We start from the raw sequence: 15,642 nt of genomic DNA on the forward strand, positions 1-15,642 counted from the left end.
CCTTCCTACTACTCCTGTAGGCATCTCATATTTCATAGACAGCAAGGAGATAAAGGCTAAAACATACACAATTGTAAATGTGAGAAAGGCCAATTGATCCTTTTCTGGGAACAATGATACCTGGGTCCCAGGTTTTCTCTGAGGCAGGTTTTTGTTCTTGTTGTTTGTTTTAATTTACATTAAGACAGAAAAATATAGGATCTTAAAGACCCACCATTTTGAAAGAGAAAAGAAACATTGTAGAGTGTAGGAATCACACCCATTCTGGGACTGATATGTGTTCTTTGTTGCAAATCTATCGCTTTGGGAGGTCTAGAAAAGCCAACGTGTTTATTTCTTTTCGTAGGCAGTCATTTTGAGCTCCTGACTCCTGTACTCCTTTTAAACATGCTAATTTTACAGGTGAGAAAAATTATGGCTTGTTAGATGAAGGAAGAAGCCCAGGATCGCTGTCACAATGTTATATATTGGACTTCTCACTCTGTTTACCTTCTCAATAACATCACTTCCTTTGATTGTACTAAATTTTAAATATATTTTCTAGCTACAGGACCGCACTCAGTTCAGTGACCAAGACTTGGCTACCCTTAAGAAGTACTGGGATAATGGTATGACCAGCCTAGGCTCTGTATGTAGAGAGAAGATTGAAGCTGTTGCAACTGAATTAAATGTCGACTGTGAAATAGTTCGGGTAAGACATGTTCAGTATTTTTTTTTTTTACCAGTCTTGTACTTTATTGCCACCTCAAGCTTTGACTGCATACATGCGCAGCAGGTACAACTGCTCCTGTTTCTACTGCTTCTTGGTCTTCAGCTTCTCTTCATGCTTGGTGAGCCAGCAGCACATAGCTCTAGGGTTCGTGGGTCCTACTAGACGTCTCACAGGTCCAGAGGCTTGTACTTCTTGCCCTTTAGAATTCCCTGAATTTTTCTATTTTAGTCTGCTTAATGACAGTGAGGATACCTCAGGTGATGGATTATGAACCTCCTGTCACCTTGGCGACTTGAAGCTGAGACAGCTCCACCTTCAGATTGTCCAGTTGTTTCAGCAGCTCCTCTTTCTTTTTGCTGTGCAAGTCCCAAGCCATAATCTCTGCCATGGCTGCACTGCTCACCCATGTTCAGTAATTTTCATGCTTTAGTTGATGAGCAGCATACCCAAAAGTTTGAGAAGTAGCAACATGAGGTACTGTAAACAATGTCATTAATGAAGTGAAAAGACCTGCATAATGGAAGACATTGTTTTCAAATTATGATAAGGAAATTATGTCCAGAGGGTGTAAATAACACAACTGAATGACAAAAAGGTAGATAAAACATTTTTTAAATAGCAAAGGTTATATATAAACATTTCTCCAAAATATAAACTGCCCAAGAAACCAGTAAAAACATTTCACATTATATATACATAATTATAGAAAGTGAGATCCAAACTAGTGAAACAGTAACAACCAACATGATGGGTATAATTAGAAGTATAGATAATTACAAATAGGTCAGGACATGGAGAAACTGAAACCCTATGTGCTGCTGATGGGAATGTTAAATGTTCACATATCTACTTCAGAAGACAGTCCTCAAAAGTTTAAAATAGTTTATCTTATAAGTCAGCAATGTGGACTCTCCAAGATGGCAGCTAACAGTGTGCACCTTTACTTGAAGGGCAGAAGATCTGTAACACCAAAACTGGTGAGTTGATAGGCAGCTGAAGTCACTGCATCGATGTTGAGGCTTCTGAGAAGGGACAACCTGTGAACTGGGACAGATTGGAACCAGCCCTCCCCCCACCCCACCACCGTGGATGTTGGGGGGCAGGGGTGGTCTGAGAGTGGCAAACTATAAACCCCATGCAATTTTGGATGCAACTTTGCAATGCAGCTTCAGCAGGAAGTGTATAACCTGAGGTGCAGGGCACCTTCTTACTCTAAAGGGTCTCCTGTTTGAGGAGACCCAAATCTGAGAGTAGAAAACTGGCCTCTCTGAGATTACCACATATTCCTGCACCGTGAGTACCTGGGCCCTCTGAGTTTTGCAGGCCCTCTGCCCTCCCTACACACTACTGTGAGCAAGTTCTCAGGCACTCTGCACTTCGCACACATACCTACCAGCGAGTTCACAGGCCCTCTGCCCTTCACACACATGCCTGTTAGTGAGTTTGCAGATGCTCAGGGCTTTCCACCCACTCCTGCTAGTAACTGTGTGCAGGCCACAGAGGAAAACAATGCAACCAATCCTGATGAGACCTGATAGGCTAGGATCAGATGGAAGGGGAAGAGAACCTCCCCTACCAGTGGACTAGGTAAACAGAGCTTAGAGAGAAAAGAGGGAAGAAGGGTAGAATTGAGAGGAGATGAGGGAGGGGCCATAACCAAGATACAAATTGAATAAATTGTAATAAATGATAATAGTAAGAAAAATCTCAAAAACAAAAAAACCGCATAAGTCAGCAACTCTACTTTTGACTTTATACTTAAATAAAACATAGATATCCCTCCTCAAAAACAAACAAACAAACAAACAAAAAAACCTCAGTCACAGAAATGTCTGACAACATTATCCATAGTAGCCCCAAGTGCAAGCAATGTAAATGTTCTCCAAATGAATAGATAAGTAAAATATGCTATGGTCATATAATAAAATATTATAGTTCATATAAAGAAAACTGATACTGATACATGCTTCTTGCTTCAATAAGGGTCTAATGACAAATGTCACATAGTGCATGATTAAATTTATGTGAAATATACAGAATAGATACTCTGTAGAGTTACTATATAAGTTGGGCTTGACAAGGGCTAGGAGTAGAGAGATAAAGGTAATAACTGTTAATGGGTATAGGGTTTCTTTTGGGTGTGATTTAATAGTTAATTAACTTGTGATTGATGCACATCCCTATTAATATCTTTAAAAATCTTAATTTAACGTGATCTATTAGTCAATTGTATGCTATAACAAGCATTCTTTTTTATATTGTTTTAAAAGTGTTACTAAAGCCAGGTGTGGTGGGGCCTGCCTGTAATCCCAGCAACTCCAGGAGGCAGAAGCAGGCAGGTCTCTGTGAGTTCAAGTCCAGCCTGGTCTACAAAGCAAGTCCAGGAAAAACGTGTTAGTAATAGTATTTTAAAAAAGAACGAAATTATCTGAAATATATTTCATTTATTATTATAACTTATAATAAATGACAAACCAATTATGGGGACAGTAGTTTATATTCTATTTGAAATATATTTATATGAGGTTTAGATAATTGTGGTATTGTAAATATTTCATAAAATTTCTTTAAGACATACCTCTTTTTTTAAAAAAAAATTGCTGGGTATCTATGTCTATTCACCTCAGAGGTATGAACAAAAAATAACACTTGGCTCTGTGAAAAGTTATTACATGACTTCAGCCATACTTGAGGGTCATCTCAGACTATCCAGAGGGAAGTACTATTAAAGAACAAATGATAAAACATAAATCTCTTCAGATGAAACATGTTTTTTCAAACAATCAAAGAGAAGACGAAGGGCAAAGTTTTCTTAAAAACATTTACTGTCCTCGTCAGAGCTTTGCTTTTTCTTGTCTTTGCCCAGATGTAAAAACAGTTTTAATATTGTGTGTGCTGAGTGTGCTGCTATGGGAGAGTGTATATTTATAATGAGAAAGAAATGCAGCAGACATATCCTGTTCTAAAGGAATTTTGAGTATAGCAAGAGAAGTGACAACAACAACAAAATACTAGAGACATTAGTAATGTGTAACTGTAGCATGGAGAACCTAAGTGAACACCACGTGTAGGGGATAGTCAAGCTTATGTTTTTGCCCTTTTCAATTTTATTTTTAAAAATCAAAGATACTTTCTTGAGTTAAAGTGCTTGCTTTGGATGCCCTGTCCTAAATTTGAGCCTCATTTACATGGTAGAAGAGGAGAACTAGCTAGTACCTGAAAATTGTCTTCTGATTATCACACGCACACTGTGCCATGGGTGTATCTGAGCATGAACACACACACACAAACACACACATACACACCATACATATATATTGTATATACACAAATAATAAATAAGACAACTAAATATTTTTAAATATTTTAAATTTTAATTAAAATACAATTACCTCACTTCCCCCTCCTTTCCCTCCTTCCTGCCCATCTCAGTTACCCTCCCACGCTCTCTCCAATTCTTTAGTATCTTGTTACACACACATACATACATACACACAAAGAGGGGGGCCATTGTTGTTTCTATATATGACTTCAGAGCTGATTATTCTGCATTACACAGCCAATAGTCAGGGGGTGGTGTGGTTATCCCTAGGAGAGGCTAATTCACCTTCTCCCCAGAGTCAGTGGTTGCCTATAGTTCTCTGTCTAGGGGTGGAACCCCACAAAATTTTTGCATCTCATGATAATACATTGATGTTACCAGTGGTCCAGTCTTCACCGCACACTTTCTGGTATTCTGGCTCTTACAATCTTTTTGCCCTCCTTTCCATGATATTCCCGGAGACAGACGTAGAGAAGTATTGCAAATGTTTCTTCTGGGGCTTAGCTCCCTACAGTTTTGTTTTTTTTTTGTTTTTTTTGTTTTTTTTTTTTTTATCTCTGTGTCCAGTTGTGATGGTCTCCATTGGCTGTAAAGAGGAGCTTCTTTGATAGCTTCACTTATCTCTGAGTATAGGAATACATTTTAAAATGTAGTAAAGAATTATGCTGCCTTACCAAAGTGGCAGAAATAAATTCTTTTCTAAGGTCCATGACTTCACTAGCCCTGGGAAGCTTGATATGTTTTCAATACCAGGCACGATTTCTCTCCTGTTGAATGGGCCTTATGTCCAATTAGACAACTGTTGCAACTGACATGTGAAGGCCACTTATTGCACCTTTATGCCTATCTTCCAGTCATGGTAATTATTATGGTTCACAGGTGATACAGGCAGGTGGGGACTGTCTAACTCTTTCCCTCCCTTGGAAGGGGAGTTTGTACATGATGTCCTGTAACAATGAAAACTGCAAGAAAGAGGCTTTCAAGTCATATCTAGCTCAAATCATCTGAGTCCTGTGCCCTAAGTGTGTGATGTCTTCAGCAACAGGGTTCCACCTTCAACCCCTGAGAGGCAACAAAGCGCTACTCTCAATGATCTATATTGTTTTGGCAGTTACTTGGACTACTCTGAGGAACCATTCAAAAGGAAGTTTTCTTGTGCATGGTAGTAGGGATTTTGTTAGGCTAGGCTTCCTGTGGGGAGGGCTGACAGCCCAATTGCCTTAACTTCCTTTAAGTTATTTATATATAACAGCTACATAATTGTTAAAGTTACATTAAACACATAGTAGGTTCTGGAGAATTTGTTTTTAAAAATGTTCCCTACTCTTCTCTTACATTCCCAATATCTGGAGCCATACATTTTTCACTCCATTAGATGATGCCTTTAATACTTACTTTCATCTATGAATTATATCCTGCATTTATTAGAATTAGTTGTGAATTACAGAAACACTCAAAAATAACAGTGGCCTAGACAAACCTTTACAATTCTGTTCAGTTGATATGCTGTCCCCAGCTACTATAAAAATGCTAGGGAAGCCTTAGAGATACTAATATATTCCGTCTTTTTTTGCTGCTTGTGTCGTGTAACACTTTAAGATCCATAATGGTGGCATATATAACCCCAAGTATTAAAACAGAGAGAAGAGAAAATATCAAGGCTGTATACCAACTATCTTAAACACTTTCAATTCCATCAGTCTGGCTAAAGATTAGTCAACATGGTCATAACTGAACTGCCAGCAAAGCTACAAATAGAGTTTTACTGTGTCACTAATGTGCTCAGCTAAACCTATTGCTTCAGAAGAAAGGAAAACAAATATAAGGAATATATAGCTAGCTTTCACAAATATGTTTATATTGCTAGATTTTTTTATGTTTTTCCATAAAAAATTAATTTTTTTGCTATATACTTCAAGGCTTTAAACATCTTCTAATATTGTTTCATTGATCTTTTCATTGACTTATATTAATATTTCTTCCCTCTCTATCCTCTCTTAATGTTGATATCCCTTAATGTGACATTCAGCAATAACATTGGGTTGTTAGGGTGATCTTACCATGAGGAACCAGGGTTGATTCAACCAATTTGGTTGACTAGGCAAGTGTCCCCTTCTTTCCTTATGACTTTGTATGTGTTTCTCCTGAAACTGAATCTTGGTTAAAGAAAGTAACCATTCTCAACAGAGTAGACCATTCTTCTGGGAAAGGTATAGAAGCCCTGTCACTCTCCTGCCAATTTGCAAAATATTTACATGTTATTATATAAGTAATTGACACCTCTGAATTACGTGGTGGAATACTGTTCTCCTTTAAGTGTTATATACTTTATTCCTTTGGCACTTACAATTTACTAAGTGTTTGCCTTTGCTTTTTGAAACATAGTCTCTCTATGTACCTCTGGCTGTATGATATTCATCATGTAGCCTTGGCTAGCTTTGAATCTGTGGAAGCCTTAGCTTTCCAAATGATGGCACTATTTGTGTATGCTACTGCAGTATCTTCCTTAGGTTGCGTTTTTTGATATTTATATGTTTGCTAAGTATTTGATACTAATTTTTCTTCACATTTGGCAGTAAAACAGTTTTGTCATCTTAGAGATGTTTTTCATTTTTTATTAATTAATTCAATTTACACCTCAGTCGTAGGACCCTCCCTCCTTCATCCCCCTTTCCTTATTCCTCAGAATAGGAGAACTGCCCTATCTAGACACCCAGGCTCATCTACTTACATGAGGACTGAGTTCATCTTCTTCCCCTGTGGCCTGATAGGAAAGTGATCAAAAAGGAGACAACATTGTCCATGTCAGAGATATCCCCCACTCTCCTAACTAGTGGGCACACATGAAGCCTAAGATACCCATCAGCTACTTATAAGTAGAGGACTAAGGTCTAGACCATGCATTGTCATTGGTTAGTGCCTTAGACCAATTTGGGACCTGTTTGATTGGCTCTGATGGCTCTCTTTTGGAGCTCTTGTCACCTCTAGGTTCATTTATCCTTCCCCCTTCTTTTCCAGTAGACTACTTACGCTTCGCCCAATGTTTGGCTGTGAGTCTCAGTATCTGTTTCACCGTTGCTGGGTGGAGCCTATAAAAGGACAACTCAGGTAGGCTCCTATTTGCAAGCATATCAGAGTATCATTAATAGTGTTAGGGGTTAGCTTTCTTCCATGGGGTCGGTCTCAATGTTGGGCCCAGGATTGGTTGGACATTCCCTCAATCTCTGCTCTATCTATTCTATCCTTGTCCCTGCAAGTCTTGTGGGTAGGTTAAGTTTTGGATTGAGGTTTTTGTGCATAGGTTGGTGATCTCTGTCCACTAGGAGTCTTGTCTAGACAAAGCGTATCCTCGTCAGTCCACATGGCCCCTGCTCCTAGGAGTCTTAGGTAGAGTCTCCCTCATATCCTCTCAGAAACCTATTCTGATTTAGGTCTACAGCTTGTCCCAGACATTCATTCCCCTATCCACCATTTCTCTTTTCTCTGCAGGCCTTCAGCCCTCCTTCCCTACTCTCCCCACGTCTAATCTCCACCCTTATTTCTCTCTGTGCTTGCTCTTCTACATTGTTCCCACTCTTCAACCACTAGAACCTCTGTCTGTTCTGCTTCCCTTTCTGAGTGAGATTTATGTGTCCTTCTTTGGGTCCTCCTTATTACTGGCTAAGATAAAAAGCTCAAGTGACAACACATTCTGTGGATGATGTGGAGAAAGCAGAACACTCCTCCTTTGTTGTTGGTAGTGCAAACTCATAAACTTTGGAAATTAATCTGGCACTTTCTCAGAAAACTGAGAATAGCCCTCCTCAAGACCCAGCTACTGGGCATACACCAGAAAATTTCTCTACCATACAAGGACATTTGCTCAACCATGTTCATAGTGGCTTTATTTGTAATAGCCAGAAACTGGAAACAACCTAGATGTCACACAAGTGAAGAATGAATAAAGAAATTGTGGTACATTTACACAATGGAATACCACTCAGCCATTAAAAGCAAGGAAATCAGACACATAGCCAAACTTTGGATAGAGAGCAGGGATTCTTAAGAAAGAAGGGGATGCAAAGGGGATAGGAGCCACACAAGGAGACCAGAAAAGTAAAAAAAAAAAGCAAGGACCATGGGGAATTGTAAGGACTGATGCATCACACAAAGACCCCAGCTCAGTCTCCATGTGGGTTCCCTAGTAAGAGGAGGTGTCAGTCTCTGACATGAACTCAGTTCTCTGCTCCTTGATTACTTGTCCCTGTTGGGGCGACCTAGCCAGCCCACAGAGAAGAGGATCCAGGCAGTACTGATGGGACCTGATAGGCTAGGATCAGAGTGTAGGGGTGGAGGACTTCCCCTATCAGTGTACTAGGGAGGAGGGATAGGGGAGGAAGAAGGAGGGAGGTTGGGGCATGGAGGATGTAAGAGATAGGCTACAACTGGGATACAAAAAATTGTAAATAATAATAATAATAATAATAATAATAATAATAATAATAATACAAGGAAATCATAAAATTTTCAGGCAAATGGATGGAACTAGAAAAGATCATCCTGAGTGAGATAACCCAGACCCAGAAAGACCCACATGGTATGTACTCACTTATAAATGGGTTTAGTCATATAGTACAGGATAGACATACTTAAAGATATTTTTCCTGAATTTTATGTCTCACTCACTCCAATCTGAATTACTTTCTTTATCAGGGCTACAACCATCTTTTTGTAATCCTTATTTTTCTTTATTATTATTAATATGTTATTATTATTATTATTATTATTATTATTTACTTTGTATACTGCTGTAGCCCCCTCCCTCATCTTTTCCTGGTCTCACCCTCCCTTTCTTTTCCTACCCTGTGTCCCTCCCCTAGTATACTATTGGGGAAGGTCTTCCTCCCATAGCTGACCTTAGCCTATAGGGTCTAGTCAGGACTGTCTGGATCCTCTTTCTCTGTGGTCTAGTTAAGACCATCTCACCAGGTGGAGGTGATAAAAGAACAGTCAACTGAGTTCATGCCAATGACTGCTCCTGCTCCCCTTACTAGGGAACCTACATGGAGACTGAGTTGCCCATGGGCTACATCTGAGCAGGGGGTCTAGGTCCTCTCCATGCATGGTCCTAGGTTGATTCATCAGTCTCTGCAGGACCCCTCGACACAGATTTTTTTTTTTTTTTGCTCTATTGGTCTCCTTGTGGAGTTCCTGTCCCCTTCCAGGTCTTTCTATCTCCCCCTTCTTCCATAAGATTCCCTGCACTCTGTCCAAACTTTGGCTATGAGTCTCAGCATCTGCTTTGATACACTGCTGGATACAGTCTTTCAGAGGCCCTCTGTGGAAGGCTCCTGTCCTGTTCCCTGTCTTCTCCTACTTCTGATTAAAAGTAAGGTTAAAAATAAAGTTTACAGTTCCTCTGTTGAACTGTTTTTCTTTTACTCTAACTTCAGTAAGGTATCCGCAAATTTATCTTCTAACTTTTTTGTGGAGTTTTAATGTTTTTTTTTTTTTGCAAATTTTGTGTTTAATCTTCCATTGCAAATAATAAGTACTTTGTGCTTTAGGGACTTCCTGGGAGCCCTATACCTTAAAATAAAGAGATAAGGACAGATTATTTTCAGAAATGTACAGTTCTGAAATGCAAGGAGATATTGCTATTGGAGACATGACTACGATTCTCTCAGTGGGTTTTAGACATGTTCTTAGTATTTTATTTTTAGAGCCAGTGCTACTGATATGAAGTCTTTCATCAGTTATTACTTCGTGCATAATCTACTATACCTGCAGAAACTCACAGTACGTAAGACAGTGATGAATTAGTATTTTATTTTTACTTAAAGTTAGTGAAAACTTCTAATAGTGAAGACATGGGGAACAATCTACTATCCTATTCCTTCTATTGAACTTCTAGCATGCCAGCCTGCTAACAGCAGGGGGGAAGTCTGACGAGATGATGGGTTTTTAAAGGACCTTTCCTGTAATATTTGATAAATTGCTCTGAGGAAGAATTTTTGTCATCAAAATGTCTTCTTGAGATTTCAGAAGAAACTACTTATATGTTGTTAAGTACAGAGGACCTTCATGTTACTGATTACTAAAGTGAGCTTTGCCTCTAGATGTCTAGCCAACTATTACTTATGATGCAATTTTGACATTTTAGATTTGTTTTCCTTGTTATGTCACATTAAGTTACCTCCTTGATTCATGGAAACATTCCATGTCCTTCAGTGCATTTCTGCAGCTGAAACCCTTTGTATATTGCTTTTAGCCTATGATAAGGTTTAGTTTCTACATTAGGTACAACAAGATATTAGTGACAATGACCAATAACAAACTAAAACAAGTATAGCTCTACACTGTGATAAAAGCCATGTGACTGTGGTCTCACGAATAAAAATCAAGGCAAATGTTTCTATTCCCAGACTGCAGCTGATTACTGGTAACTGAAACTGTAAACAGCAAAAGCACAGATATGAGAGAGTTACTCTACTTGTAAGAAGTCTGGGAAGAAAACTTGGCACACTCTTCATGTGATTTTTTTAGTTAAATGCATATGCTACTTTAACTTAAAATATACTATGTTTAGTTTAGTGTCTATTGTTTATTAACTTATTCATTTAACATCTGTGCATGGACCACCTCTCATGTGCCAGAATTCTGTGCCATATAATAATTGCAGCTTTCTTAAGGAATTTTCAGGTGCTTAAATGTCTCTGAGGTTAAGTTAGCCATAAGGGGCGGGGAGAGATTTTACAAAGCTATAGAGAATTATATGGAAACACTGATTGGGGGTGCTACAAGTACTCATTAACCATCAGTATACCCCTATCTGTTATAATGCCTGCCTTTTCCACCTGTGTTTGGGTTACGATGGACATTACTCAGTTATGACCAAATGTTTGTGTAAACAATAAATGATTGAATGTTTAAAATACACTTTGTGAAATTTAAATAAATTGCATGGATAATAAATGTGCACTTTAAAATTTAAGACTAAAATTAGTTTTAGAAGAGGATGACTACATTTGAAGTGTCTTTAAACAGACCAAAAATGTTCAATTATATGGTAAATTCTGTTCTCTCTTTTTTTTTTCGGTTTGTTTATTAAAACAGAATCTCTTTAGTCTAGGCTAAGTATCTTAGGTTACTAACTTTGAACTCAAAACAATCCTCTTCCCTTAGCCTCCTCATTGCTGGGATTATAGATAAAAGCCACCAAGCCTGGCTTCTATTATCTATCATAGACATTAATTTAAAAAGCCAGTCGGCACTGAGGTAAACACTTGCTTGGGACAGTGCTAGCAGAGCCTAGCACTATGTCTTGCAAAGCCAATGGTTAAATCCCCAGCACTGAGAAAATGTACTCAAGTGAGTTTCTTCAGAGCCTTTTAACATTTTCAGTGTTATGATGATTACCTAGTATGCACGGGTCCCTGGGTTCAGCTCTGGCACTCAAAACCAAAGGTTATAATAATAAACTCTATAGGCCAGTATTTGGTTTACATCTTTAGACCTAGAATTCAGGAGGTAGAGATAGGAGCATCACCAAATTTTTAGGTCAGCCTCGTCTATATAGTAAGTTGTAGGCTAGCCAGGAGTACATACTGGTACACCATCTCAATAAAAAAGAAGATAAACAAGGAATAAACTAATAAGCACCTTGAGATTTAATTTAGTGGCTTGCTATTATACAGTATTTTTCTCTTCCCTCTGTAAAATTTAGAGGTTTAGTTGAACACGAGAAAGTCTTCACTATATTATGTCATTTGGTTAAATAGTGTAACTGGCTCTCTTTGTAGCACTTGGTTAAAATGTGTTAGTTTGTATTTGCTTTTCTATGTATTACCACTACTATATAAGTTCAAGTTCCCTCAGTATATAGACCATGTTATCTCTACTACTGTCTATATGCTTGGTATATACTTTTCAGTAATATTTGTGGTATGAACAAATAAGTACATAAGAGAAATACATACTATATATTTTCGATACATATATGTATCATATAGAAATCATCAACTATATAATAACATACATCTGAACTAAAAGTTTAGAATATATTTTCACATTACTTAATTGAAATACTTATAGAAATTTAATGTTCTAAGAGTATTCATTTTTAAGACCCATTATATTTGTGAAATTATTCACAGGCATTCAAGATAAAAAGACAGGGCACTATTCTATAGATTGATGACCATTCTGGAAGGATACTTATTTTCATAAAAATGGCAGAGTTTGGAAACCAGCTCTCTAAATTTTCACCTAAAAAAATCTGAGGCCAAGTGACAAAATAACTTGCCAACAGATCATGTAAAATTATTGAGCAACAGCCAGGCATGATGATACACTCCTTTAACCCTAGCACCCAGGAGGTGGATTTCTGGGAGTTTCATTTCATGTCATAGCAAGTTCAACAGCAACCAGGCTAAATTAATGAGACTCTGTGTCAAAAAGTGTTGATGAGAACTGATAGACTAAGATCAGAAAGGAGAGGAGAACCTCCCCTATCAGTGGACTTGGGGAGTGGCATGCATGCAGAAAGGGGAGGGAGGGTGGGATCGGGAAGGGAGAAAGGAGGGGCTTATGGGGGGATACAAAATGAATAAAGTGTAATTAATAAAAAAAATTTTAAAAAAGTGTTGAAAAACTGGATATTTGTAAACTAATTAAGTTTAATGTGAAATAGAGAAAAATTACCTTCACATATATTAAATAGCTGGAACAAAGAAAGGAGTTTGGATTGAAGAAGATCTGGAGCAAAGAACTGGATACCTGGACACAAAACTTATCCATTGATGCAGAGACCCTGGAAGAACACTGCTTGCTGGCTTATTTCCCATGTTGCCCAGTTTGCTTTCTTACACCATCTAGCACCACCTGACCAGGGGTGGCACTGCCCACAGTGTTCTGGACTCTGCAATATGACAGTAATTATTAATCAAGAAAATATTCCACATATTCGCCCACAGGCCAGTCTGATGGATGCAATTTCTTAATGGAGGTTTCTTCTTCCAAGGTGACTCTAGTTTGTGTTAAATTTGCAAAAACATAAACAGTCCTTCCACTATAAGGAATAATATTTGTGAAAAATAGCAAATAAATAAATAAACAAATAAATAAAAGATTCCATATGCTTCCAAAACTTAGAAAGCAGAAGAAATTTAGAGCTTAGCATATTTGATGTTCTTGAAATGTTTATGAAAGACTAAATAAAAACTTAAGGTACTCAATGGACTAGATAAGGGTTACCTTTTTCCTCAGTTGAGCTATTCTATACCTTCCAGGGGCCCTCTTCTCAGCTCTCCGGGTGTCCCTTCACTCAGTTAAGTAGCCTTCACAGTTGCTACAGCAAAATGGCAATAAATGGGTTGTTGTAAGCAGGTGAAAAGACTCTCCTAGTTTTGAGAGCTATAAAGTCCAAGAACAAGGTCCTAGTATACTTACTGTCTGGCTAGGGCCCATTCTAAACAGCTTTTTATGTTGGAAGGTATGACATCCTTTTGTTTTTCCTTTTAAAAGACAGTAAATCAATTCTTGAGAGACTCACCCTTATGACCTGGTCACTGTTCAAGGGCCCATTTTCTTCTTCTTTTTTTTTATTTACAGTTTATTCACTTTGTATCCCAGCTGTAACTCCCTCCCTCTTCCCCTCCCAATCCAACCTTCCCTCCCTCATCTCCTCCTATGGTCCACTCCAGGTCCACTGATAGGGGAGGTTATCCTCCCCTTCCCTCTGACCCTACCTTATCAAGTCTCATCAGAACTGGCTGCATTGTCCTCCTCTGTGGACTGGTGAGGCTGCTCCTCCATCAGAAGGAGGCAGTCAAAGAGTTAGCCATAGAGTTCATGTCAGAGATAGTACCTGCTAACGTTACTAGGAAACCCACTTGTATACTGATCTGCCATGGGTACATCTGAGCAGAGGTTCTAGGGTCCCCACCTTCTTAATACTGTCACCTTAGAGGTTAAATGCTAATCATAACAATGTTAGAAAACATTAATATTCCTGTCATAGCAGCTTCTAAGACACCTGCATTTTTCTCCGAACCTATAAAATGTAATAACATCTTCAGCATTATATTTACATTTTGAATGGCTTCCTATTGCCTTTCAGGCTGTGCACATTGAAGACAGTCTATGTAATTGAGGCTGCCTGGGAATTCATTGTAGGTATATTCTGCCATTCCAGGCTCTGCTTTTTAGTTTTGAGGAGCATCTAAAAATGGAATGTCTTTTAACTTTAAAATACAATAAAATCTCAAATACTTCCCAATATTCATATCATTGTACATTACAGACTTACCACTTCCAAGAAGAGCACAAAAACATGGAAGATGAGTAGAAACATGGTTTCTCTTTTCTTATCTTTTTCTTCTCCTTTGTTAAGTTTTATGATATAAATAACAAAAGCATCCTAAAGAGAATATATCTTCCTCCTTTGCCTTTGCCTTCATTTGCACAAAATCATTAGCTTAGGATTGTTGTAGAAGAAAAGGGTCTGCATTACATTTTCATAAGCAGCAGTATTCACAGCTAGGAAATAATGTAAAAACAGGAAAATGAAAACGAGCTCTTGTGAAAAGGTCAAGTAATTTTTTTTTCGTGAATTTTATTTTATTTTATTCTTTAGAAGCAGCTCTGAAAGGCTCCACTCAACAGGGGATGCTGAGACAGCCATACTTTGGGCAGAGCACAGAGAGCCTTAAGGAAGAACGGTTGTGGGGAAGAAGGACAGAGAGGGGACAGGAGCCCCACTAGGAAACCAACAAAGCTAAAATACCTGAGTGTAGGGGTCCTGCAGAGATTAATACACCAACCAAGGACTATATATGCATGGAGAGGACCTAGACCCCCTGATCAGATGCAGCACATGGGCAGCTCATTCTCCATGGGGGTTTCCTAGTGAAAGGAGTAGGGGCTGTCTCTGACATGAACTCTATTGTCTGCTCTTTGATCACGTGCCCCTGGCAATGCAGTCTTGCCAGGCCACAGAGCAAGAGTATCCAGGCAGTCCTGATAAGAGTTGATAAGCAATGGGCAGATGGCAGAGAGAACTCCCCCTTTTGGTGGGCTAGGTGAAGAGGATAAGGTGGAAGAGGGAAAAAATGTGGAAGTGGGAGGAGTTGAGAGAAGAGTCTTCAATGGATATATATATAATAAATTGTAAAAAAAAAAAAAGAAGAAGAAGAAATTACCACTCAATATGGATTTATTTATATAAATTAACTTCCTAGTTAATGTCCTCTAAATAATAAGCAAACAAAAGGAATCCTAGAAGTTCTATTTTTATCAACTAGCAAGTAAGTAAACAGATCTTTATGTGACTGTTTGATAGGTTTTATCAAATCCTTCACAAGTTCCTGGTGGGCCTTAATCACCAGTATAAAAGGCTTCCACCAAAGTTTACCTTTCAAAAAGTTCTTTAGATTTGCTGAAGTCTAGTGATTCATTTGCAATGAGGCAATATTAAGGGAAATGGAAACTACTTTTTAAACTAGTATTTCTCCTTTGTTTGAAAGCTAGCCAATTTAGGAGAAGTAGTATTACATTTATAAGTATTTCTTTATTGGATTACTTTTCCTCTAAGATAATATTTTTGTTTTAGGTTTCATGATTAGTACAC

General features: G+C 38.3%; 1 protein-coding gene and 1 pseudogene across 1 annotated transcript in view; one reads left to right on the forward strand and one right to left on the reverse strand.

Annotated features, from left to right (window-relative positions):
- The window catches only part of Hdx (highly divergent homeobox), a 140,730-nt gene that overhangs the window by 84,377 nt on the left and 40,711 nt on the right, over positions 1-15,642 (forward strand). Inside the window, exon 4 of the mRNA XM_055597007.1 lies at positions 545-691. Within this exon, the coding sequence (XP_055452982.1) occupies positions 545-691 (147 nt within the window). The remainder of the gene's footprint in view (positions 1-544; positions 692-15,642) is intronic.
- On the reverse strand, positions 746-1,100 carry LOC129668967 (60S ribosomal protein L35-like; annotated as a pseudogene).

Source organism: Psammomys obesus, unplaced genomic scaffold (genome assembly GCF_907164565.1).
Source record: "Psammomys obesus unplaced genomic scaffold, mPsaObe1.curated_primary_1811, whole genome shotgun sequence".
In the NCBI taxonomy this organism is placed as follows: Eukaryota; Metazoa; Chordata; class Mammalia; order Rodentia; family Muridae; genus Psammomys; species Psammomys obesus.